General features: G+C 41.7%; 1 protein-coding gene across 1 annotated transcript in view; it reads left to right on the top strand.

Annotated features, from left to right (window-relative positions):
- LRP1B (LDL receptor related protein 1B) overlaps positions 1-27,486 on the top strand; it is a 3,634,433-nt gene that overhangs the window by 2,202,054 nt on the left and 1,404,893 nt on the right. Inside the window, exon 31 of the mRNA XM_085647014.1 lies at positions 7,567-7,661. Coding sequence (XP_085503140.1) covers positions 7,567-7,661 — 95 coding nt within the window. The remainder of the gene's footprint in view (positions 1-7,566; positions 7,662-27,486) is intronic.

The raw sequence follows: 27,486 nt of genomic DNA, 5'->3' as shown, positions 1-27,486 counted from the left end.
ATGCCATCATATGTCTGACTCTACTACCCCCTCACCCTGTCCCGCCCCATACCACCACCCTGCAGCACTCCCTCTAAGAGCCACCACTGGTCCTAGGACACCTACATTTTAGTCCAGCTAAGAGAGTTGAAATATGGCATTCAAAGGTTATAAACAAGTTACAAAAAGTCTTCAAACAAGATAACCCTTCTTTATGGTGTTGTAAATTATTATAAATCTCATGGAAGGAAAGCACACTCGAATTCTTCGGTTTCACTTGAACTGAATAAATCTGCATTTGTTGTGGCTTGCTGCAGCCACCAAAATATGTTCATTCTGGATATGCTTGATGAGTGACTCTTGCTCACGCATACAAAAATATGGTTTGGGGCCAGATTACAAATTTGGCAGTCTTGGAGCGAGCTGCCATGCCAGCACCTCGCTCCAGTACCACCAAACTCGACCGCTGGCTACCTGCTAGATTATGAGTAATCTCGTGGTCTGGTAGGGTGGACCTTTGTCGTTCCCAGGGTGTGCCCATTAAAATGGCACCACAATGGGAATGACAAAGCCTGTTTCTGCATGGCATGGACTCTAACATCCATGCTTTGCAGGAAAGGGGATGACTGCACACAGGGGGACAAAACATGTACCCCCTTGCAGCACCCCTTGGCCCTGAGGCAGCTTTGTTTCCTAACTATCACAGTTTGCATGACAGCTTCACAGCCATGAAAACAATGGCAGTGAGGGAACTCATAATATGCTTGAAAGTGCCGCAGCGGCCTGCACCAAGCATATTGAAGCCTCAAGACTGGCATGCCAATACTAGGTATTTCGGATTCCTGGCGGTTGCAGCAGTCCTAAACTGTACTACCAACATTGTGGTAATACAACTGTCGAACCACTGGTGCTGCAGTCCCCAACGGCCACCACACCTCCACCACAGGTTTGGAGGTCCGAACTCGTAATCAGACCCTAGGTCTCATAGCATGAAACAAATAAAACAATGTAAATGCAGATAAATAAAGATCTTATAGTCTTTATAGACAGTGCCATAAACAGCAGTCAGTTCACATTATTTTTTCCACAGGTAATAAGTACAACGTTACTGTCAACATAGATGTTTGGATTTAGCATTTAGTGGAAAAGCATTTCTGCTTTGCACAGTGAGTTCTTAAAGATACTTTTGCATGACAGTGTAAGAGATCAGCACAAAGGATTTTGTTCAAAAAAGCTTCTCATATCCAAAAGGAACATGCATTTTCAGTGGGTGTGGCAGGGTATTTATTTTACCACCAGTGGCACTGATCATTCCATATTCTTAGGTTTAAAACTTCATTTGTGAAGGTCTAACTCTAAATACATCCCTAATTCCACCACCATGTTCTTGAAGATTTCAAATGCCTCCCTTAGAGCTTCTGATTAAACTGCATACCTCCTTATACTGGGAGTCATACAATTGGAATCTGTATGCTTCTGTTCCAGTTAATCATGAAGAACGTAAGCTCATCTGAAAATCTTTGGGCCAAGAGCTTAAACACACTCCAGGCTCTCATGCTGTAACTCTGCAACTTGATAGATGATCACCAACCTGCAAAACTCAGATATAAACAGTCAATATATCAATAAAACAGATGACTAGACAATAATATAAATTGTAGATATCTGTTGTCTAGTTTATGGTTGAAGAATTGATCCATAGGGAAACTCTAGCAGGATCCTTAGCAAATGGCTCAATTACTTGACTTAGAAGCATACTTAATCTGTCTATCATGCCTGTCCCTCTAGCCCTTTATTTACATTTTATGGACCAATATGGCTTGAGTTTTCTACCTATGGAAATTGAGGGATTTTAAAGCAGCCTTCACTGCATCTGCCTTTCCTTGCAATTATCATAACCATTTGGCTAAGTTAATTGGCATATTCATCTTTTTTTAAGTCTGCAACCAAGTCGCACAAATTGTGCAGATGTTAAAGTAAATCACCCTGTATGGAATGTAGTACGACAGTCACCACACACATGTAGAGTAACAATCTAAAAGATGGGCTAAAAAGCATCCCGGTAACACAATTATTTGAATATTTTCCAAATAAATAATAAAAATACCTTTTTATTGATTTCTACTTGCTTAAATTTTTAACAGTTTTAAAGATTTTATTTAATTTAACCTTGTTTCCTATGAGGTTTTATTTTAAGTCATTACATCCCTTACTTTTCATGGGAGTGATTTGTAGTACCTGTGATAAAGTATACATTAATGTTACAACATATATAAAATTGTAAATATGTATTATTTAATTAGAAAATATGTAAGTTTTTCTAATTAAATAATAAATATGTATTACTTATATGCATATTTGTTTAACATTAGTTTCTACTTATATTTTTAACTATGTTAAGTAATTTAATTTAATATTATTTTATTAGGTTTTATTTTAAGTTCCCACCATCATTATTTCTAAGGTAGGATGTTGCAGTAGCAGTGGTTGGACATGGGTAGTACTGGACTTACTACAAAATTGTAAGTTACTACAAAAGTGTTAGTTACTACAAAAAAGTACTTAGTTAACCTCTTCAGTGCCCATGACGAGATAGTCTCGTCATGGAGCACGGTTGCGCTGTGCCCATGACGAGACTATCTCGTCATGAACCCCGCCCGCTAATACAACGCCCGGCACAGGAGGGGGAAAGGGCGTGGCACACAAGGGGTTAACAAAAAGTAATAAACTTACTGAAAAGAGTAGACTTGCTCAAAAACTGAACAGACCCTTGTGAATCAGACTCAGTGTATCTGGTGAGGCAGGAGCATCTTGTGTGTAAGTTGGCATGGCTTACATTTTCTTATCTGATTAACATAGATATTTTTTCATGTGAAGAGGTTTTTGACTTCTGCATTAAAATAAACCTGTCGGAAATTGGTGGTTGACATCAGTTGCCCACCAAGCACTGGTAAGTCTTCCAATTTTATCCAGTCTAGGAAAGGCTTGCAAAATATGAATGGGGCTACCTTATATTTTGAAGACATCTCTGAATAGCAGAAGGTCTATGATGAAAGACCTTCAGAAAAAAATGTCCTTATGGGAGGCAATTTCTTTCATATGAAAATAATTAACTATTGTAATTCTAATGGTGAAACAAGCAAATTATTTGGCATTCTTGTCTTTACCATCTTTTTCATCTGCTCAGAATACTATGCAGAGCCTGGGTAATTCACAGGTTCTAAAATCCATTTATAAAGGACAGGTTCTTGCGGCCCTTATGACCAGGGTAAATTAACTATGCAGGACAACATTTGTGCAGATAGTCATGTGTTTCATAATAATAATACTACTGCTAATAATAATAATAATAATAATAGGCAATTTATCTGATCAACCACAAGCATCAGAGGTCTTTTAGAGAGTAGTAACCTTTCAATTATATGTAAGGATCCATCACACGCCACTAGCCATGCTTTCTGTAATGATCATTTTTTAATGTACCTTGTACTGATATGTTGGATCGACCACAATGCTCTAACAAGGCATTGGAAGCCTTTTAGTGAATTTATGGCACAAACTATGCATGTTTGTTGGACACCAATAACATTTAAAATTGAGTATTCATTGAACACACAGCTTTTCAACTGTTTAACTGTTGATCAAGGGAGACTGAACTTGAATTTCCTAAGAGTATCATCTGGAGAAATGACAGCCTTAAAAAGGAATCAATGTATATTTGAGTTCTCCGTTCTGTCTCAAATAACTCTCAGAATGCTCTTTCACATTTCTGAAATGTTGAGTATATTTTATTTTTTCAAGATCTCAAGAAATAATTTTGAATGATGATGATTTAAAATATTTATTATCATATCTGAACTTCCCCTGGTTTCCTTGTCTGTTACTTGAATCGTAAACCATTGAATGCTTTCATTTCTCATCCTTCCCAAACATTTGATAATATTACAATACCATGCTTAATGCACAACTTTGATTGTAAAGATTTATCATTTGTCTTTTTGAAAATAAAATTATGTACAGCAGAATCCACTAACAAAGTAGGATCTTATTACAAATATCATATGACTTTATCACATTTCGTGAAAGATAATGCTGGTGACAAGATATTACCTAGTACCATGCACAGGGTGTGAAGCACAATATACAGGGACTTCCTTATTCAGTGGTTCTCTGTCCTAGGTAAGCAGGTTGTCATGGGTTTCTAGCAAAAAAAAGGCTTATGACAAAGTACACAACATCCTTCAGTCTCTGAAACATTTTGAACTATGCCACTCTGTTTTGAGACTAGCAGAAAATATATTCTTGTTTTGAAATTGGGATCAGCAAATTGTGATTTCTGATAACTACAACTGCCTCCATTAGGGAGCCATACCAAGTTGAGGATGATTGTGACAATGCACAGGGTTAAAGGTAATGTTTTTCTGCACAATTTATTTCTCTGAAAGTAGTAAGAAAATGTACCAAGCAAAGGACAAGGGTGCGTTCAATGGGTAGTCCATGGATGTTCCCATGCAACCACCCATGGATTTTGGTGTAAATCTCTGCCAACAAACATTAGTTGACAGGGATTTGTGCCAAACACGCATGCTTCGTCGAGGCAGCCATAACAAGGAGAAATGTTCTCATTATCCTCGTTTTTTATACTTTTCATTTATAATCTATTATAAAGTAAACATCGAAAGCCTACAGAATGCACACATTCTTTCACTCTGGCACAAAGGTGTGTATGTTGGTGCATGGCAGCAGGGTATGCTCAGACGTGAGTCCCTTGCTCACTTTGCCACTGGATTCAAGCAAGCCTGGCTGAAGACGGCTGAAATGCCAGAAACCGGTCCTAGGAAGCTTGTTTCCGGTCCAGGGAAGACATGGCTTGGCAGTTCGGGCTGGACTGTTCCCATGAGGCACAGGGTCAGACTGATTTGCATATGGCCATGTCTGAACTGGGGTGGCAGAGTGGGCTAAAGAACAGTGATGGATTAAACCCAGATCAGTTGACTGGGGGTGAGTGTTTGCAATGTTCAACACTCCGTCCATCATTTCCTTTGGTTTTTGCTTTGTTCGCCATAAGTTGGCAGGGTATGCTCAGACGTGAGTCCCTTGCTCACTTTGCCACTGGATTCAAGCAAGCCTGGCTGAAGACGGCTGAAATGCCAGAAACCGGTCCTAGGAAGCTTGTTTCCGGTCCAGGGAAGACATGGCTTGGCAGTTCGGGCTGGACTGTTCCCATGAGGCACAGGGTCAGACTGATTTGCATATGGCCATGTCTGAACTGGGGTGGCAGAGTGGGCTAAAGAACAGTGATGGATTAAACCCAGATCAGTTGACTGGGGGTGAGTGTTTGCAATGTTCAACACTCCGTCCATCATTTCCTTTGGTTTTAGCCTAAAGTGTGGCAGCACTGGAAGACATGATCATATCTTAATAGATATTGTACTGTTGTCTCCTTTTCCTCTTATGCAAAATAGCAGAGGGACGAAGCAAGGTTTTCAATATCTTAATCTTAGAGTGTAATCATTAAAAAAGCCTCACCATGGACCATATAGACGTTTGTCCATTAACAAGGAGAATTTAAAAGGAGCAGTAATCGATATCAAAACTCATAAATGATAAAATCATTAAAGACTTTAGTTCAGTCAAAAAGAGAATTTGTGTGAATTAAAGGGTTTTATGACTCAAATCTTTAGTTTTTTATATATTCAATAAGCATTAATTGTTTAAGCATCATTATCAGGAATGAATATAATCTAATATGTATAACAGTTAAAATTTAAATAATTCAGCAAATATGTGCATTAAAAGAATTTCCATTATCTAAATTAAATTAGAATAGAACCAAATAAAGACTTCTGATGAAAGAATGAATGCATATGCATAAAGACTTTGCACATCAAAATAATAAAATGTTAAGCTGGAAAGTGTTCTCAGCTATAAATTAGCAGACATCTAATAATAGGCTCAAAGTAATCTCCCATAAAGAGGGATATGGTCTCAAGAAACCCAGGGAAGGATCTTAGGCAAATGCGAGTGAGAGAAGCCTCTACTATTTTAAGCGCACTCCTTAATATATTATAAATTTGTTCACTACATCCAGTAAGATTTCAATAAACTCCTGGGAGTGAGTAAACTCTCCAGCTTCTGATATCTTTACAATAGGCCACAGATAAAGTCATTGACAAGAACTTCATCCACATTCTGGGATTCAGAGAGTTTTTCCCATGAATCATCCTTCCGGTTGTCTCCTCTCCTCTCAGTCTCGACCTCACTATCAGTTATCTGTTGTCTAATACATAGCAAATGCATTTTCACTAGATAACAGATGGCTTCTGGAATGTTACAGCATCTGCAGTGGAAAGAAAAACAATAGTTCAATGTGAAAAATAGGTCTTTCAATGTTCATGTGTAATTTCTGTTCATATGTCGTCAGTGGTTAGGCCAACTTAAATCAATGCATTGTGTTACTTCACTTGTGTGCTTATGACATCTAGGTATGATTACCTACTACAAAATTTATGTTTATTATATGCGTTTTATTCAACACACACTTCTGCACTTTTTAACTCAAATTAGTTTTTGTTTGCAAAATCAAGAAATTCACTTAGGCAGAAGCAAGTTTATTTGCTGCCCTGCTATGTGTGCATATTTCATAAATATGTCCACCATATTCTGAGTTTTGGAAAATGTGTTCCTAGACCCACGATTTTACTGCAGAAACATCTGTCAGGTAAAATTTAGATGACGTTTAAAAAAAAAAGTGGGTGATGTAATGCAAGTTATGATCACCTGCAGTAAAACTGATTCAACATATTGTCACTTATTCTGACCTGAAAAACCCAGGATAGATCTCTACAAATGCACTAACAAATTTTTCAAACTTCGATTTCAGTATCTAGTATTTCTGCAGGACTCAGAATTACGCCATCTATTCCTCTTGCAAGAACAAATTTATAACTGATGCAGAAACAATGCATACCTCATGTTCACCAACAATCATTTTATCTGCTGAAAACTAGCAAGAACTCTGATGTGAAATGAGATGACAAAGGACAAAATGTGCTAGGAAAGGTGTTACAAAACAATTTCTGCATGTTACTCTCTATTTCTGAGACACAACCTTTTAATTGCAGAGAATTCCTGCAACTCCAATGCCTTGACTATGGTAATTATAGGTGCTGCAGTAAATATAAACAATGAGAACTTTGGAATGTTCAGAGCTCCATTGAAGACAATGGAGCAGCTCCAGGCCTCTAATCCCTGGTTTAAACCAGGGTGCCAACATTCCAATGTGTGTCTTTCTGTTTATCTCTTTTTCATTTAGAACACTCTACCCTTAGTGAGTGGAATGTTCTAATAGCCTTATATACCTTCTACCTCAGGCTACCAGTTATTAAAGGCCCTCTGCCTTGTTATAGGTCATTGCCAGTGTCTTGGGACTATACCTTGGGTTCAGGGCCTTTAACAACTTGTATAGTCCTCGGCAGTGGGCTGGAAGGCTATATTATCAGAGTACTCAGAATTGGGTCTTTGAAAGCTGAAAGATTTATTATGATATGCCTGGTGTCTAAAACAGTTTTTTGGTTTTTTTTTAAGGAAAATGTACTGGACTGATGGGAACACCATAAATATGGCAAATATGGATGGAAGCAACAGCAAGATTCTGTATCAGAATCAAAAAGATCCAGTTGGTAAATAATGGTGCTAAATTTATAGTCTTTTAAATGAATGTATAATGTACAGTAGAAAACGTTTCTGTTAGGAAATGTAAATTAACGGTATACATCTGTTTAGCTAACTATATGGTTGTTGAATTTGCATAAGCAAGGTGGAACCAGTTAATATTGCACATATTTTGTTCATAAATCTGGTGGTGGCTGGGGTAATGAACAGATCAACACAAACAGAAAGTTAAAAAGGGTTAAAGAACCATTGCTATATTCTCAAGTTTTCATTCTTCCCCATTCACAGCTTTTCAGCAGAAAATAGGAGGCTGTTCCAAAGCATAGGGTGGGAAAAGGAATGAAACTTCTGGAGTCATTAGGGATAGGAGAGTGTGTGCTGTCACACCTCATAACCTTAACTTTCTGCTCAATCAACATCCTTTACGCCATAACAAGTGTTCTTTAAACACTTTTATTTTATTGTAAATGAGAAGTCAGTAGCAATGTTTCTGTGCTGTATGTTTATTACTATGGTTAAAACATGAGAATGTGGTAATTGGCCATGGCCAATACAATGTTGTAGTATTTTAATACAAATATCAGCATTTATTAAAATTACAATGCATGCACTGCAATATTACTATAGTGCTCTATCCTCAGAAAATAATCCTAATAGAAGCTTAGGCTGAAATCCTTAGGCAGCCTATAGTATTTTTCATCATTGAGTTCACTTGAGTAATGGTAGTTTTAGTTTCTTTATCCCATCAACATATTACCCATTATTACCAATATTTAACAAATTTACCTAACCTCTTGTGAAGAAATACTCCTTCATTTTTGAATGCCTCTAATTCATGTCCTTGAAGGTAAATTAAGGAAGTGTGTGGTGCAAACACATTTTACCACTGTATCATGAAAGTAGGTTTCTTGATGTAGGCGTTAATGAATGACAAACAAGTTTGTATATATATATTTTCTCCATGGTATTTTGTTGTGGTGCTATTCTGTTGTTGTTTTTTGGACTGCTGTGATTTGTGCTGCAGTAATACAACATGGTTTGTTGTAGTTTGGTTGCCTTGTTTCTGTTATGACTGTTTTGGTGTGTGGTTTCTGGCTACATTTGAGCATGAGAGCAAATTCAACGACAATTTGAACCAAAAGCATAGGCCTTTAAGGTTTTTGTGATATGGAACCATTTACCATGGTCTAACATGGTAAAATAGAACTGCTGCAGCTCTTCAATTATTTAAAAAACCAGTCAGTCCAAATAAGTGGCATTGGTTGTTTCTTAACTTAGAAGGCCCAATTTATTTGATACAACCTACAGTGTGTGTTTTTAGCAAACAATAAAGGTCAGTGAGGATTTTTTTCTCCATAGGATGATATAATCTGTATAACAATTAAATACATGTTCGATTGGTCTACTGTTACTAAATTGAGTAACGTGCTGTGAAACTCCTATTAAAATCCCACCTTTCTAAAGTGTTCAACAAGCAATGCTATTATGTTTTTTTCATATGTAATGAAGTGATAGGTAGAAGTAAATATTTATTTTTGTTTCACATGGCATTATCTAGGAAATGAGCTGCCTTACAGAACCAATTTGACAATTATCAATTAGATCACAATTCTTTGACAAGTCATCCAAAATATACCGAGGTAATATCATATGGTATCTTCTTGTTACAGAAGATGGTTTAGTCAATTACTCAATGCTTTGAAAATAAATCTTTCCATTTTAAGAAAAACAAAGTCACTGTAAGGTTTTCTGGTGCAGTGGGCACAACAAATCTTTAACATTTAATTGAAGGTGCTATTGCAAGTGTATAATTCCTCAGTAATAAACTAACACTAAAGATAGGTATTTTTTCAAAAACTGTTTTAAAAGTGGAAATCTGAATTTAAATATCAGTGAGAGTGTGTGCCTCAGGAAGTGTACAAGTTAAATTGTAGAATCAATAGCATCAAGAAGTTAATACTCTGGGGTGATGGATGGAATAACCCACACTCTTTTCCTATCTATCAATCTATCTATCTATCTATCTATCTATCTATCTATCTATCTATCTATCTATCTATCTATCTATCTATCTATCTATCTATCTATCTATCTATCTATCTATCTATCTATCTATCTATCTATCTATCTATCTATCTATCTGTCTATCTATCTGTCTGTCTATCTATCTATCTATCTATCTATCTATCTATCTATCTATCTATCTATCTATCTATCTATCTATCTATCTATCTATCTATCTATCTATCTATCTATCTATCTATCTATCTATCTATCTATCTATCTATCTATCTATCTATCTATCTATGTGTTTGAGAATCAAACTGGAAGGCAGGCATTCATCATGCATCTGGCCTCAGTGCAGAACAAGAAGCAGCACTACATGGATGTTTGACCTTAAATAATCAAAGTTCTTAGCACAACAGACAGTCTACCTCCTTCTTTTACATATTTCAGTTAAGATTCCGTCCTGTGAATCACTCCTTTCGGTAGGTTGGTGCTCAGATCATCTTAAAATAAAAAGGTAACTGTTTTTTCTAGTTTTTGCCTAAGCTTACATTCAGTTCTATAGATGAGGGCAGTGCAATAGTGATTCTCCAAATAAATGCCAAGAGAATCTGAATTTCCTTAAAGAGACTCAGGCTAACATTATGTCCTTTAATGCCACTCCACCCAGCACTTGAAAGACCTTTTGCATCATTATGAATACATTCTATTATCTGAAAGGAAAAAGAAACATCAATGCACCAGCTAACGACACTTTGATGAAAGAAACAACAAGAAAAATATCAAACAACTGTCCATTTATATATCCGTAACTTTTACTACACTTACTCCATTCATTATTTCCCTTTTTTACTTCTTTTTTAAACGTAATCCTACCAAAAGATAAGGCTCCATCTCTGGGACGGGAGGGTGGTATAATGTTAGCCTCCGTGACTTTACTGAAATTCAGTTTCTCTTGCCATTTAATTTGTAGAATCTCTATTTCATTACAAGACCGGCGGCTACCATTATGCATGTTGGTAGTCCTCCAAAACCATATCTGCAATGTCTGAGCAATTGGTTTACAGTACTGCTTTGCAAATTAGACAGAATTAGACAAGTCAGTAACTCTCGAGATATCCTCCAATCAGCCACCTTTCAAGAAGACTGTCTAGCCATAGCAACTCTCATCGAATGACCTTGACACTTCTATAAATCTACACCAGCTAATTGCATCATACATTTCCCCCATCTTGCAATAGTTAGACTGGTAACCTTTTGAGAGTGTTTTACAAAGGAACTCAGACGTTGTTTGGTGTCATATGGCTGAAACTCACTTATTGTATTCAAATTCCTTCATGCAATTAACAACATTTAGTTTTTTGCAAGAATCCAATTTTGGGGAAAATATGATGTCAGCCATTATTTTCATTCTCCTTATAATCTCAAAGGTTACCTTAAAGGCATTGTATACTCTGTTACTTGCCTAAAAATCTTTAACTTCTGATACTCGACGGCAGGATATTAGACAAAATAAGGAAGCCAGCTCCAAAGAAAGTTTTTCCAGGTTGAAATATATATTACCAGGGCAAGAGGAGAATATACCTAAAAGTTAATTTGCATCCCTGAGGGTCTCATACCTTGGTCCTGAGGGTCTCCTTAACCTGATACTTTTGAGTACTCTAGAGACCGGAGCATTTTTCCCTTGCTCCTGCCTTTGATTAGATTGCGTCCTGCAGAAACTGCAGACCTATAGCAGTTTACTGTACTGTAGCCAATGTCCCTATTTAACTGTTCACACAGAAAAATCACCACCTCAACTATAGGAGCCTCCACAGGATCCAAATCCCTTTCCAAGCACCAAAGTACCCATATTTTCCATATTCCTTTATACCTATAGCATGTTCCTGGAGCCCAGGACTCCTCAAAGAGTTCCTTAGCTCTTCCCAAAAGGCCTGACACCTCTCTAGATCTCCTGATATCCTCTAATCAAGAAGGCTCAAAGTCCCTGTCAGAACCAGAGGATGTTCCCATCCATCTGCGTCTCTCAAAACACCCTCTAGAGCAGAAAGAAAAAAGATGGAATGTTGCCAGCTAACTCCCAAATCATTGGAAATCACTCCTTTAATACACAAAAGGGAGTTATCAGGATAAGGGAACGTCCCTTTAGCCTATACTTCTGAGGAACTCTCTGAATCATTGTGAATGGCTTGAATGTGTAAGCATTGGTCCCGTTCCAGGTTTGAAGGAAGGCATTCACCGCTAAAGCACCCGGGTCTGGCATCCAACTGTAGTAATTCTTTAGTTGAAATGTCAGCCTGCTTGCAAAGAGATTTAAATCTAGTGGCCCCCACATTTGACACAGTTTCCTGAAATAGGCCCCAAGATCACAGTTACAGAATGGTGTTGTTTTGTTAAAATGTTTGACCATATTTGTTTGCAAGAGATCTGGGTTATTGATAACTCACCTCCTTTGGAAGGGTAGAAGTCTTTCTCAGTACCCGCAATTCCTTAAAGGGTGGGCAGAGCCAAGGGGGTTCTCGCCGTCTATGTTTCACTAAGGTTGAAAGGTGACATTGAATTGAGCACAACTAACCCTTGTCTGTAGGCCTTGTAAATTTCTTTAGGACCTAGCAGTTTATTTCTCCTGAATTTTTATAATGCTACCTCGTCTCATCCTGACGTGTGTAATGTAACGCGTTTGGGCACCTTTTTGACTAACTTTAATAGCTCCACCCGCCACACAACTAACATCATTATGGTGGGAGACTTTAATATTCATCCAGCGGGGATCCAAGATCAAAAAGAAATGGGGTTCAAATTGTCCCTGTAATTCCTCAGTACATCTTGAACATAGTGGTCAGGGGGACACTTTGAAGACCCTAACATGCAATTTTGACCTCCTATCAGCTGTGGGCAAACTGAACCCAGATCAGAGGGTCATAGTTCCTACAGTCAAAGGGCAAGGTGGCGACACCTTTAATGATTACATCTTTATCTCCACCCCTCTTTTTTATTTGATAGCTGATTTTAGTATTAAAGCAAGCATTTGTAGCAATCACAACCCGCTATATCTTAAAGCCAGATGGCCTATATTGAGCATGAAGAAGGGGAGTGGGGTGGTGCTGCACTGCAAACAACTGATGGGGAAAGAAGGCTGAAATGGACATAAATCACTCCTGATTCCTTGTTTGCATCTCTCCAAGCTAAATGTCAGAACGAGATCCAGATCTGCCTGGCTGCTCAGTCCCGGTCGGATTAGATGATTGTTAAAGCTTTTGAATCTATCTCCCATGCTATCGCCAATCAATTATCGGACCGATTGTCCAAAAGTCAACATGACAGGGTACTGAGGTAGTTTGACTCTTTATCAGTGATATTTAGCGGTCAGGAAGCTTAAAGATGAACTGCATGCCACCCCTAGAAATAATGTTTTATGTAGAACATATAGAAAGCAGAACAAAGTGGCCCTTCATATCCGCAAGGAAGCCCTGAAGGAGGATGCCTAGAGCAAGCTCTTGGAAGCTAGTACTCTCAAGAGTAGTTTACATATTTGAAGCATCGTCAATAGTCAACAACTGGGGTGTGAGGAAGCAGCCAATGCACTGGACACCCACATTACAGAGAATGATTGGGTCAGCCATTTAGGGCACTCCATCTGGGATAGGTAATGGCAAATCAGCTTAGATTGTCTTAGAGGGTGAAGTGAGGCGGGGAATACATGGTATGACCCACAATAAGGCTCCTGGTCCGGATGGAATCTCCCGGACTTCTACATGTCCCATATAGATTTTTTGGTGTCTGTACTCACCCCTGTTATAAATGCGGCTGTTAGGTCCGGCACTCCGGTCTCATGGGCTACCTCCATTATCGTTCCAGTGTTCAAAAAGTGGAATCGAGACAGTACACACTGTTATAGGCCAATTTCCCTACTGGACTCAGTGGTTAAAGTTGTTGGAAGGATTCTGCCAGATAGGCTGTCCACATCTGCCGGAGAGAATAATATCTTGTCCGACGTACAATATGGCTTAATTCAACATTAGACCAATGCCTGAACCTATTCATGTTAATGAACAAATATACAGTCACGTGCCCTGGTACAATCTTCCTGGCTTTTATTGACCGCTCTTCGGCATTTGATTGCGTGCATAGAAGCATGCTGTGGCAGTTTCTGCTAACCATGGGAGTGGATAGAGACATAGTTCTCTTTTTACAAGATTTACACTGGGACACTAATGCAGCAGTGCGATATTCAGGCGATTAGAAGGTCTCACATACCTTTCCTATACGGAGTGGGGTCCACCAGAGTTGCATCTTGGCCCCTTTTTATTTAACATCTACATCAATAACTTGGAGAACATCTTACTGGACACCAAGTCAGATTTTCCTTAGGTGGGACAGCGAGATCTCCCAGTTCTGCTGTACACAGATGACACTGTTTTAATGGCCAAGACTGAACAGGACCTGTAAACCCTTTTAAACTCTTGTGTCCACTTCATGGGGGAACAGGACCGAAGGTCAAATATTCCAAGTCCTATTCTATGCAAATGGGGGCCCCTACTAGCAGACCCTACACCTTTAAGGTATGGTAGTCACCAATCCCAAAGTCAAGTGACTTTTCCTACCTGGGAGTTTTGTTAGATGTTAAATTGAAATGGGGGCCCCAACTCATTCGGAAGAAAAATGACCTGGCCCGGGACACTGCAGCCTTATTTAATTTTGCCTCTAGATTAGGCAAAAGACTTATGGGTGGCCCTACTAAATCTTTACAGGGCTAAGTCCATCTCCAAGGCACTTCATGGCAGCAAAATCTTAGGGTATACTAACTCAGATGATCTCCAAACTGTAGAAAACAAGTTCCTGAGATGACCTGAGATTACTTTTATCAGTTCTTCTGGGTATTCTCTCCTTCACTGTACACGAGGAGCTTGGTATGACCTTTATCTCTGACCTAATAGCATTTTGCCCGGTGGCCCTATGGTTAAAAATATGGGCAGGTAAGGGGATCACGTTAAATAAAGTGATTTAAAAGACCGCATGGCCTTAGACCATGTCTCTAGTGTACAGTGGCTTAAATACATTGAAGCAAGTCTAACGAGTATGGGGAGAGGAGACCTCTTTACTTACTCAGACCGGATCAAGAAGACGGATCTAAATACCATTATGGCGGCCTTTTTCATGCAGCAGATTGTGGCAAAGGAAGGAGCTTTTGAAGCCCAGTGTTTGTCGTTGTATTATGTTAAGAACAACCCAGTTAGAGGAGCTGTATTCACTTGGTTTCATAAATTCATATGACAGATTTTTATTGACTAGGTTCAGGTTTTACCTTTTTTATCTCCTTCTAGCCCTTCCCAGGGGACAAGTAAGGGTCAAATACCTCCGTCCTGTGGTTGCCATGGAAAATCCCCACAGGACATTGTACATTTTATGATGTTTGTAGTATTTATGACACCACTAGGAAGTCCTTTTTAATAAAGGCTTTGAAAAAAGCTAATTTTAAGCAAGTGCGACCCGCATTTATTTTTTTACAAATGTTTACGGGTAGCACTGTTTTTTATGTACTTAATTCTTTTAAATCTGCTATCAGGCTCATGTATAGCTGGAATTACATGGGTTGTGTTACACTTACCCCTCCCAGCACTATTCACTTTGTAATGTCTGGCTTTTATGTCTGACCCCCTTGAACTCCTAGAGTGTTCATACATTGTGCCCCCAAACAATTCCTTATCATTGCAGTACTGTATGTAATCCATGCATTTCTGTGTTTGTTTACTCATTTATTTTGGTATGCTGTTAAAAGGACTCTTTTGGATTGTATTTTTTAATTGTGCTTTTATAGTTTTATGATCTGAAACCAAATAAAGATGATATACTGATAGGACCCACTCAATTTACAGTTACTGAAATCCCTTAAAAACCTTGAATTACAGTCTGCCGACACATTTGCCTTGCCAGGCAAAAGCTCTGCCTTCGAGCTGATCTTGTGCTCCAAACAAAGCATCCAGATTTTCTTGAATAGATCTGGTCCCTCCTAAGCAATATATAGAAGCTACAACAGAAACATTGTCCATCTTTAGCAAAACTGCTCTGCCTTTCAAACAATGTTTAAAACTCATAAAGGCAAGGAGCCCAGCAGACAAATCCAAATCATTTATGTGATGCATGCAACCACAATCCCCCAGTGTCTAGTGTACCCACGTGTGTACCCCAACCATGTAAACCTACATCTGGCTCCATAATTAATTCTGGGGAGCAGCCAAAGATCGCCCTGCCATTCCAGGCATTGATATTCTCCAGCCATCAGTTCAAATCCAACTTGGCTTCCTGATCAAAAGCTGCCTTGTCTCCATACCCCAATCCTGCCAAAAGGGTCTTTGCTTTTATGATCTGAAAAGCACAGTAATGAAAGGGACCTGGAAAGATTGCCTGAATGTAAGAGGACAGAAGACCAAGTAGTCTGGCTTGTGCCCTCAGATTCAAAGACTCCTATTTCCGCACATACCTCAGCTCCTTTTAAATCTTGTTGATTCTCTTTAAGGGCAGAAATAAAACCACATTCACTGTGTCTATTGTGATCCTAGGAACTCCAGAGACCTGGAGGGGGTAGGGATAGACTTCTCCCTGTTTACTACAAAGCCAAAATGCTCCAGGGACATAACCATATCCAAGTCCTTCCTAACCTGTGCCTGGCATTGGGACATGATAGTCCAAGTAGATGATCATATGTACACCTTACTCCCTGAGATAGGAAGCTACAGCTCTCGTCACCTTGGTAAAGCACCAAGTGGCTGATAAGACACTAAATGGGAGAGCACGGCATTGGTAAATACGTCCCTGACACATGAATTGAAGGTAGTGCTAAATCTCCCTGGCCATTGGAGTGGTAAACTAAGCATCCTTCAGGTCCAAATATACCAACCAATCCTTTTCTAGCAACATATCCCTCCATCTTGCAATGGCTGTATACAAGGGACCTGTGCAAATCTGAAAGGTTTATCTTGGCCCCCCAAGGATGAGTGTACTTACAAAACCTCTGTGGTCTAAGGGAAATTCTATAATGGCGCCAGTCTGCCAAATAGATTTTACCTCTTCTTCCACCACACTCTGCAGACCAGTGGTCGAAACTAATTCTCTTGGAAGGTTCCATCAGATAATCTATATTTGAAATACTGCACAGTTTCTAGCACTCATGGGTCTTGTGTAATTGATTCCAAGGCCTGGGTAAAAAAATCTGAGGTGACCTGCCACTCTTCTAAGGAAAGAAGAAGTCTGTGAAATTGTTGTACTCACTCTGGTAACCAGTTGGGCCTTTTCCATGCGACCTGTACCCCCTTGCATGATACAGACATGTGCTTGTGGTATACCTGACTTGGTATTCTCTGCCAAAGCCATTTTTGTCTAACATTCTAGAAGTGGGACCTTGTCCAGCAGAAAGTCCCCTTCTGCTTGCCCATCCAAAAACACTTGAGCTGAAGACCCATAAGCAGGTTAGATTAGGCCTTGGTGAGGGCAGTAAATGTGGCCACTTACTTGCTCAGGCTTTTGATCATGTCCTCGCCAAAGTGGAGACTCATGGGATTCTCAGAGACTTCTCTCCCAGCTAGGTCTCTGAGTTTGGGATTCATTTTCATAAATACTACGCTACACCTCTTGGCACTGAGGCCAGCATTGGAATTTCCAAGAAGAACCAAAGCTCTTTGGCTCCAGCCTCTGAGGAGTTTTATGTCTAACGGGAGCTCGTTGACATGTGCCTCTTCAGCCATGTCAATGATCCTTTCCGGTTTGCAAGTATGTCTAGGAAGCAGTCTTGACAAGCACTAAGGGATCTTTCAAGCCCCTTCCTTGGCTCCATCTAAGATTAAAGAGAAATTGTAGGAGCTCTGAGTCTAGGTTAGGGGTTAGGCACTCTTTCTCATGTTTTACAGGCCTTGAACATTCAGCCTTTAGAATATTATGTGCTTCTCTCTCAAGAGGGTTCCTAATCCATCTCTTGATGAATTTGCACACATGGTCCAAGGGCCACCACTCGGCACTCCTGTGGTGTCTAATGTTGTGCAGGGAAAAATGTCTTCTTCCTACTTATCCTTAATTATTTACTTGAGGTAGAAGTGGCTTTATCCTTGTGAAAGTGCTGGTCCTCATCAGAGTTCCCCTGGATAAGGTCTAGAACATACTCGTATATGGATGCATCACTTTCCTGTTCCTCCTCCCTCACCTCAATCTCTTGAGTGTCACTGTGGGCACCTGATTCTATTGTGCTGCATTGGACACCTTTCGTATTTGTGCCACATTGGACCTCCATGCTATTCAAGGTGCTTAGACCTCCCATTCTTTTCAAGGTACTTGGAACTCTTCTTTGAGGTGCTCTCTCAATATGTCTTGAATTTTTTTCAATTTACTACCTCCTTTCTCTCCTAACTCAGAGTCTCCCTCTGAGACAGACCCAGAGTCTGACTCATTATCAGGCACCACACACCTTCATTGGCCATAACCTGATCAAGGCTCTCACGTACCCAAGTATGCGTCTCCTGCTGAATGTGTTTCTTGATTAGTACGTCATTTATCTTTGCCTGAGATATATCATGGCTTTCTGACTCCTAATCTGACATTTTTAGTATAATAATGAGGGTCACGTATCACTAACCCTCAAATTGTAGGTTGTACCTTTAATAAGGGAGAGGCTTAATATCAAATTATTATTTTGGAATTAATGGCAAACGCTAACTCTCCACCTAATTACAGGGCCGTGATGATACATTGTCTTCTAGTGACCGCATAAACCCACTGGGTTGTGTTAAAAGTAACCCAGACAAAGATTATGGCACTCTGAGTACTGGGCCATTGACCAGCACTTTCCTTTAATAGCAACCCGACACGTTGTCATCTTATACGCGTCAGGTGAATGCGTCTTACTGCGGAGCCTGTCTGTTGAATCCTGGCGTGTTGGTAGACACACACGGGGGCCCTCGGTAATGAGAGATGCGTCTCCCGAGTTCACTTGCACACAACCCACAGGGCTCTCAGTGTTCCGGGCCCCATGGGGAGACAGCGATGTGGAAGGAAAAGGGAACAAGAAGCTGTACACTCTAAGAGGTATAACGTAAATAGTTACATTCGAAACAGGCGCCGCACTAAAAAGAAAAGGCATAAAAACCCCCATTTACAGGACACACTGGTAGTTGAACAATAATGTAGCAGAAGATAAGGAAAAACATTAAAAGGCGGGTGTTTACCCCAGGTTGGAAACATATTCAGCAAACCACAATAATAAAAAACTATTAACAATCAATAGGAATTAAGGTATTTATCTGCAAAGACTGGCATTTAAAAAAGGCAGATTGGTATGTGCATATACTTGTTTTATGTAAGGGATGTTCTGTTCTAGAATGTTTTCTTTATGATGTAAAAGGTATATCAAGTACTGTGTGGAGTGGCATTAAAGAACTAATGCATAGTGGTCGCCTCCGGTCTTGTAATGAAATTTAAAATGTGCCTTTAAAGCTCTCTAAATGTGACAAAGTTGGCAAATGTTTGCTTAATAGAAGTTTCTAAGCAACTTCTTTTATAGAAGAAGCTTTGCTCTAAAATATGTTTTGGGTGATATTTTTTCTGCTATTTTTTATAATCCAGAAAATAATCTTTGCAGCCTTTGTGAAGGTTTAAATGATCTGAAAAACGCAACAATTCTTGTTAAGCAAATTCTTCCCATGTGCACCACTCTTGAATAATGGAAAACATCTCTCAATGTGTTACTTTACAGGAATGGGCACCTGAAAGTAGGATGCCGGAGGTGCGCAGCACCCCAAAATAACCATGCTGGACTTCAGGAGAATGAGCGAGCAATAAAGAGATCTTTATGGTTTTTTTTTACTGTGTCACATTTACTGTACTTTCAAAAACAGAGGTTAAATGTCAGACAATGTCTTCTGACAAAGTGGTACTTATTCTGTAGACTGGTGTTTACTTTAGTGTCTCGGAGTAAGCCTAAGGGTTTTGTTAGACCTGACATCCTTGGCGTGGGTTTTTCCCCTATCTTTTGCCTCTACTACCTGGATTTTTGATGCTGTGCTGGATTTCGTTTTTGCTGGTTTAGATGCTTTGGACACTCTGCCACTGCTAATCAGTGCCAGAGTGTAAGTGCTCCCTGTGTAAAATATCATATTGATTGGATATACCTGATTGGCATATTTGTATCACCCTGAAGTCCCTAGTAAAGTGCACTGTGTGTGCCAGGGCTGGTGATGACAGATGCTACTAGTGGGCCGGCAGCGCTGATTGCGCCACCCACATGAGTAGCCCTAAAATGGTGTCTCAGGCCTGCCGCCGCGGGCCTGCTTGCAGTCCCCGGACTGCCATGTCACCCTGGTCAGTGTCCCCACTGGCCGGGCCTAACCCTTCCCTTTTTATACACGTCAGTCATCCCTATGGAAGGCCCAAGGTACCCCCCTGGGCAGGGTGCAGTGTATGTAAAAGGTAGTGAACAACGGCCATTTTGTGTGTTCACTGCTGCAAGGTTATCTTGCTCCATAGGCTAACATGGGGGAGGCTGGTGCCAATGGCTATCCGCCTATCTTCTCATTGGAACAAGATAAGACATGAGTGTTTGATATACCTGAGCTCAGCATTTAATAACACATCTTTTAGGAGAGGTTGTTTTTAAATCTTGAGTTGGAGAATGGTACTTTTTAGAGAGTAGCTGTTCTCTTGTCTGATCCTTCTGTGTGCCTGGGCATGCTTGTGGATTGACTGTCTGGCATGAGAGTGACAGGGGCTGGGGATCCCCCAGGAGGTTGGCTGAGTCAGCCCTCTGCTGAATGGCGACATTTGCAAGTAGAGTGGAGGGAGGGGATAGCACCTGGGAGTGAATAGGGCTGTGCCTGCCTGCCACACTGCTGGCTCCACCTCCTGCTGGGCGGCTGACGACTCTGCCCCACACTCTGAAAGGAAAGCAGAAGCCAGGAAAACAAAGTGCTCCAGCAACACCCAGAACTGGATCAGACCGGGCTCAGGACCCACTTGCACAAAGACTTCAAAGACTTTTAGGGGTATAAGTACAAGACCCCTGACAACAGATTTTTAGATTCTACAATCAAGAGGAACCTCTGCTGAAAGACGGCCTGCTGAAGGACTGAAGGAAGATTGCCTTGCTGTGTGCTCTAAGGGCTGACCTGTTCTGCTGTGCAACTGAAGCTGAGGAGGAGAAGGGGCCTTGCTGTGTGCTGTGGCCCTGCCTACTTGACCTGACAAGACTTTGCTGTGTGCTGTGTCTTCAACTCTGAATCTCCAAGGGCCTGAGAAGAGCTGGCCTCCTGTTTTGCAACCCAGGGACAGAAAGGTTGCCAAGACTTTAAGACTCTGCTGTGTCCCCTCTGTGCTGCTGTGTGCTGCAAGGACCGTGGGCTGTTTCTGCCAAGTTTCTAAACATCTGCCCCGGGGAGTGCGCTAGCTGCTCTCTGTGTTGCTTGATCCTTGCCTGGAATCGACTGCCGTGAGGAAAAAATCGACGTGCTTATCGGCACGTGTATTGCGGTGGCCAAGAGATCGTGGGCGTCCCCTGAGCGGCTGCGAAGCTTGGCGGTGTCTCGATTGACCCGCTGACTCGGGGTGCCTCAAGACATCCTGCCCGCAATTCACCGCCACGGCCCGGGGCCTGAAATCGATTCGGAGCTGTGTTTCCCCGTTCCGCAAAGCCGCGGAGAAAGGAGCGAGAAGGCCGCGACCTGATTGGTTGGCAGTGGAGGCTTGGCCGGTTGAGCCGCACTGCGATTGGCTGACACGCAGTGACGTCCGCCGTCGTCACTGGAGGCTCGTCGAGGGAGCCGCGACCGGATTGGTCCATCGCTCGGGAGCTGGGGAATCCCCGGACCGAACAGCCTGAGAGGAGCGTGGCTATCTAAACACCAAGAGCCTACAAACTGATTCTTTTTCGTGAGTACTGAATCACACAAAGAGACTAGAGACTATCTTCTTACGATCTTGACAACGCAAGAAAGCGAGTAATGTGCAAACCCTTTTGATACTTGATTGCCACTGCTGAAACTAGATAAAGTTATATTTTTGATATACTTACCTGTGTGGTCTACGTTTGTGGTGTACTAGGGGGGTCATTGTGGTTGTTACGTGCAAATACTTTACACATTGCCTTGGGGATAAGCCTGTCTGCTCGAGCCAAGCTACCTAGAGGGTGAGCAGGGGTTATCTACCGTGTGTGTCCCTGTACCCTGACTAGAAGCAAGGGTCCCTATTTGGTCTAAGGTGCTTACCTCTGCCAACTAGAGACCCCCAGATCTAACAGGTTTATATTGCTGGGTTCCAGGAAATTGAAGGAAAGCCAAAACGATGTCAAATGTTTTCATTATGATCAAAACAAAACAAGAACCTTTACTTATTTGATGCACAATTATAAATATTCACTAAAACACAATTTCCACATATTACTGTGTATGCATATAGGTTTAGCAGCTAAACTTCATGTCCATAAAAATTTAGTGGCCATTTTAAGAGGCCATTTCAATGATATCCGCATGACACAGAAGCAGAAACTGTTGGGCATGATGAAGCAGGGCAGGATGGAGGGGAGAGGAGCATGAGAGCGAAATGTGGAAGGACGACACCAGGCTGTGGCAGGCAGTGGAGTTGCGCACTACTAGTGTCGGTGCACTGGTGTAGGCAGCTCCCTGGTGGGGGCTGCCGGAGGCTCGTGCCACAGCCGCAGCCTCTCCATCTCGCCCAGTTTCTTGGGTTCCCACTGATGCTGTGCACCAACAGTGTTTCATTGATGTCATGTTCTGCTAGTGTTATGCCCTCCCCCATCCTTAGGAGTGAAATAGAAAGGGCTCTAGGTGACTGGCGAGGGAAAAAAGAAAGGGGGAAAGAACAGGAGATGTATTCTGGTAGGGCCTGGAGGATTTGAAGAGCTGAAAGTCAGCGAGTGGGCAGGTACTAGACATGTGGCCTCCTCGAAGTAAGTGCGGAGGCAGCCGGTAGTTCGCTGGTGCAGCTTGCGCCTCACAGAGGGCGAAGCATGCCCATATGCTTGGGAACGTGCCTCTGCACCTCCACATTCACCTCCACCAAGCGCATATGACTCTACTTGCCTTTTGGCCTCACTCTTTGCTCCCTGGTGGCTGCCTTTTCCAGCTGCCATGCAATTACTTCTCTTGAGAGGAGGTGATCCTGACACTGACCCCTCCGGGCACCTATAAGACTAACCCTCTTGATCAGCCTCACTCAGACGGGGGGCCTGGTTTATTGTCTCTGGCAGCAAGAGCTAGTCACTGGCTAGCAGTGGCAGTCTGGTGGCTTGGTGGCCTTTGTGGGAGCCTTTGCTGTTCTACCCACCTTGCTCCCTCAGCTTGCATTTACCTGCCCATTCACCTAAAAAGTGCCCATTCATCTACAAAGTCCCCTTGCAGCAGGCCAATGCCTCTTCATATCTACAGTAATTCAGGAGGCAAGGCGGCGCAGCTAGGGTTAACGAGATTCCCCAAGTCAGACCCCAAGGAGCAATGAAGTCTCTTAAGTTCCAGCGAAAGTGTAACATCTTGGAAATGGTAAAACGGAAGCATCAATCACGTAACTAGAGTCAACAGATTGCCAAGCACGCCCCAGGTAGCCACAAAAATGTTGAGCAAAGATGATGCCTATGTTGGACCTTCTAGTATGCACAGTATGCACACATCTCAATCATGTCTCAGTTTAAGGTCATGTGACTCAATATAAATCTAACCGCAGATTCTTCTCTAGATCCTGCTTCCCCTCTACATGAGTCCGAAGAAGCTGTGGCTGGTGGACAGGAGCAAACGCGAAAAGCACAACCATTTGCCAGCCTCTTCCCTTCCCTCGAAACAGGTAACTTCACAGAAATCACAAGTGAAATTCTAAGTTCAAATAGGATCTCAACCTCTGCACAAGTTCATAAATTCTTTGACTGGATCCCTGGAACTGACGAGTCAAACGGCATTGTCACCTCAAAAAAATGAATCACCTTCAAACCTAAAGACCATTTTTACATTACCCAGAATGAAGAGCTTCACAGACCAGGAACTAGAATTTTTGATGGGCCGTTCACTTTCTAACATAGAGGCTCTTTTAGTCGAAACACTTGAGCAAACACAGCTGATGGCTTGGGGACCAGTGGAAAAAGCCACTGAGCAAGTTTTGACTCCACAGGCCATACCACATGGTCCATACCACATGCCCCGGAGATGGTGGCAATAAGAGCCATGCAGGACACAAGAGCCAGGGCCTTACTCTGGCAGTCAAGCAAAATGGAACTACAATTTGATCTGACTCAATCACTGGCAACTCACCTTAAAGAAATTGGCTCCTGGAAACTGAGGTAAAACTCCTCATGAAGGATAAACCATGCCCATGCTCCCCAATCATCAATTAGTTAAGCACATTACCATAGATTTAGGGAAAATTGGCTGGTACAATCAAGATCTCCACTGCAAATAAAGCATCTCAGGCTTAGTTGTTAAATGTCACTACAATGGAGGATGCCTATTCAAATAAATCATGATATAATCAAAACGGCCATTCCCTTGGAAGTTTCTCATCAATCTTCTGATCCACAAAAACAGATAACCTGTTCTTCAGTTACCAAGCCAACAGATTAAAATGGGGAGCTTAAGGAAAAGATCGCTGTGATGAGCGACATGGCGGATATTCCAATATGGCTAAATGTGCCATCTGAAAGCAGAACTGGTCCTGAGCCACTCTTAAGTTCCTGACTGACAAGAAGGGCAAACAAAAGGTTACAGAAACAGACAAAAGTGCCTGCTAAAAAGAACCACACCACCCTCAAGACACCTAATGCAATAAAGTACAGGAAGCCACGAGTCCTGTCAATCTCTTTCTTATCTTCGCCCCTCTGACACAGATAATTCTCAGCCCCTGCTTTTCATTTACACGTCCACCACAGCTCCTTCAGCTTTACCTGTATTACTTGAAATAGAGGAGACAATGTAAAACAGGATTGCCAGCCAGATGGTGCAAAAGTAAATCCGATAAGCAGAACTGTTGAAGTGTGGACTTTTATAACAAGGTGCCCCACCCTCGACAGGGGAGGTGAACTGACAAGAGCGGACGGGACACCAGGTATCCAAAGCAAAAGGGTAAACCAAGGCCCCCAATCCGAATGGGAGACCCTGGAACTACCAGGCTCTAATCCTTGGGGTCCACCAACCTGCATAACTACCTTGAATGTCAAGTGGTCAGAAGGGAGAGACCACTGATATATTGGAGCATGCACCCACCCTCAGAGCTCAGAAGAGTGAGACCTTCATGGTATAAAGAAAATATGGGGCCCCAATTGGACTCAATTTGTGGCAAAGCCTTATTTAGGCAGCAACAGAGAGGTGAGCCCAAAACATCCTCATCCCAGTCCTACCAGCATAGGCCCCACTATAGCTCATTTGAATGAGAAGCAAGATCTTAACCAGCACAAGTATGAGCAGGAGGAGTGCACTTATCTAGAACTGCTCTTTATTCCTCAATACACTCTGACGGGCTCTATGGACACCCTCAGCAGAGGAAACTTATTGCAGCTGGTTTCTAACATCCCTGTATTACATAACATAACTGCAGAAGACTTGGACTGGCCGACTGGGTCAAATTCTGACTGCTTCTGATATATTCAACTAGGGACGTGACCAAGACAATTTGAAAAATAATAGCTCAGTGGAGTGCTGTATGGGATGAAAGGGCTGCTTTTGAAGAATGGGGCATGAAGCTCCATATCCCCACTCCAGTGAAATATCTGTATGTTCTCTTAAAACCACATATAGCTCAAACATCAGCCTGCATGTTGAAGCGTGGAATCATAGGAAATCAAAGCTAGGCCCCTAACCCAGAGGACACAAGGATCTTTACAATTCAATGAAAGCACGGCCAGAGAGAGGCACTTTCCAACACTCTAAGGAAAGTTCACAGCATGCAGGGGAGTTCGCTGCCAGTCTCCCCTTTCCAACAATACCTCTCCCGTCTTTCTAAGTGCTCAGGGGGCTGAGATAGCCCCCTGAGCACATAGAAAGCGAAACTGAAATGAGTTTCAGTTTCACTGAAATGACATCAGCGTGACGTGGGCGCTGATCGCCATTTCAGGGAAACCAGGGGGGTGGGGGCTAGGGAGCTGAGGAAGCTCTTCCCCGACTACCAAGGCTGTTGGGGGCTAAAGGGAATCCCTCTGGTGCCTGTACCAGAGGGATTTCCTGTGCCATGGCTTCGGACGCGCGAGCGCCGTCCGCCGCACATGAGCACTTATGCGTCAGACGGCTCGTGCGCGTCCGACGTATAGAAGGGGTTATGGTTCAGCTTAGGCACACTGCCCCTTGCTACCTTTACTGCTGAATGGGATGGTTATCAAGGAGGTAGTAACATTTGTCCTGTTTGTATAAGTGCTGATGAAACCGACTACCATCCCCTCTTTTTTTGTTCAAGGAACTACGAGCAGTGCAGGCGCTGGATTGTTCCTTTGTGTCATCTTCTAGGTGTCGCACAATACGGGTAGCAATAAGATTATGTAGAGTGGATACATCTCCGGTCATTGTCTTCTCCATTGGCAAATATTTGGAGAGCATTTGACCAAATCAGAAAAAGAATGGTTCTTTTACCCTCACATCAGAATTTGCTAGCCTAAATGCAAATCCCCCTTCCATTGTCTTTCATGGTTTATTGATTTTAGAATTTGTATTTTTATTATTATAATATAAGCTGGAGCACTTGCACTTTATATTAGCTAGGCTGTCCTGCGAGACAGGGTAGGCCAAGCAACCTTAGCTGTAAACTTGGATCAGCATCTCTTTTTTATATTGGATAAAATCCTATGATCTATGTGGCAAATGCAGTGTGCACGTGCCTAATTATCTATTTCATTGGAGTATCTACTCTCTAAATGTTATTATTTTTGGTTTGTAATGTTACAAATATATATATAATACTACAGCATGATATGCATAAGTTGTACTTTTAGGCATGAACGACCACACTGGGCTTTTGTCTATGGTCGGCATTTGTATATCTGTTTTTGTGTTCTTAGGCCAACAGTGGATAATTCCAAGAAAATGTTATGTACGTTATCTGTTCAGTTTTAGAAGACATTGTATTGTATTTCTCATTAAATTATTGTTATTGTATTACTTTTATAGCCATTGGTCAAAATAAAGTAAATAAAGATTGGCAATGGTGCTCTACTACACAATCTTTTAGCCATATGTTTGCAACAGTTTGACCCAAACTGCACCACCAAACAAACACAACACTCTTACCCCTCTCCTTCCAAATGGGCCTGCCTTGTTTATGTTGGGAAAAGACCCTTGCATAGTGAATGACTGGAACCCGTGCAAAAAGTGCTCCTGTAATGATGTCAGGATCCCTGATGCTTATTTTTGTTGTCATGGTTTGTTGCACTAGGTTCTGCCGCTGCAGACCCCCAGATATTTTGATCACCTTGTTTTTGGAATTTTTACTGTGGGGGATTCTTCTTATCGGTGCCTCAATCCCAGTAACCACATGGCAAATTGGATTGGCATGTTTACTGCCAGTGTCCACCTTTTAAGAAACGACCACTGCAATGCAGGAAGGGTAAGGGGCATTTGTCTCATAACACGTGAGCAAACGGGTGTGCTCACATGTGTGGGCTCTGCGTGGAAGACTACTGTCGTGTACAGCCCTGTGACAGTGCACAGGTAGCCTGGCTCACTGGGGACTCTGAAAGAGTAGATATTCCCCTGGGATAGGCCTTATAAGGGTAGTGTATACTAATAGGAAAAGTCAGTGTGCTTTACTGTTTTGCCTATAGGGCACCCCATTTTACACATAGGAAGAGATCTGCCTTAGAGTGTT

The sequence above is a fragment of the Triturus cristatus genome, chromosome 3_2 (assembly GCF_964204655.1).
Source record: "Triturus cristatus chromosome 3_2, aTriCri1.1, whole genome shotgun sequence".
NCBI classification, from domain to species: Eukaryota; Metazoa; Chordata; class Amphibia; order Caudata; family Salamandridae; genus Triturus; species Triturus cristatus.
The sequence above is the reverse complement of the archived record's forward strand: the minus strand, read 5'-3'. Positions and strand labels throughout refer to the sequence as shown.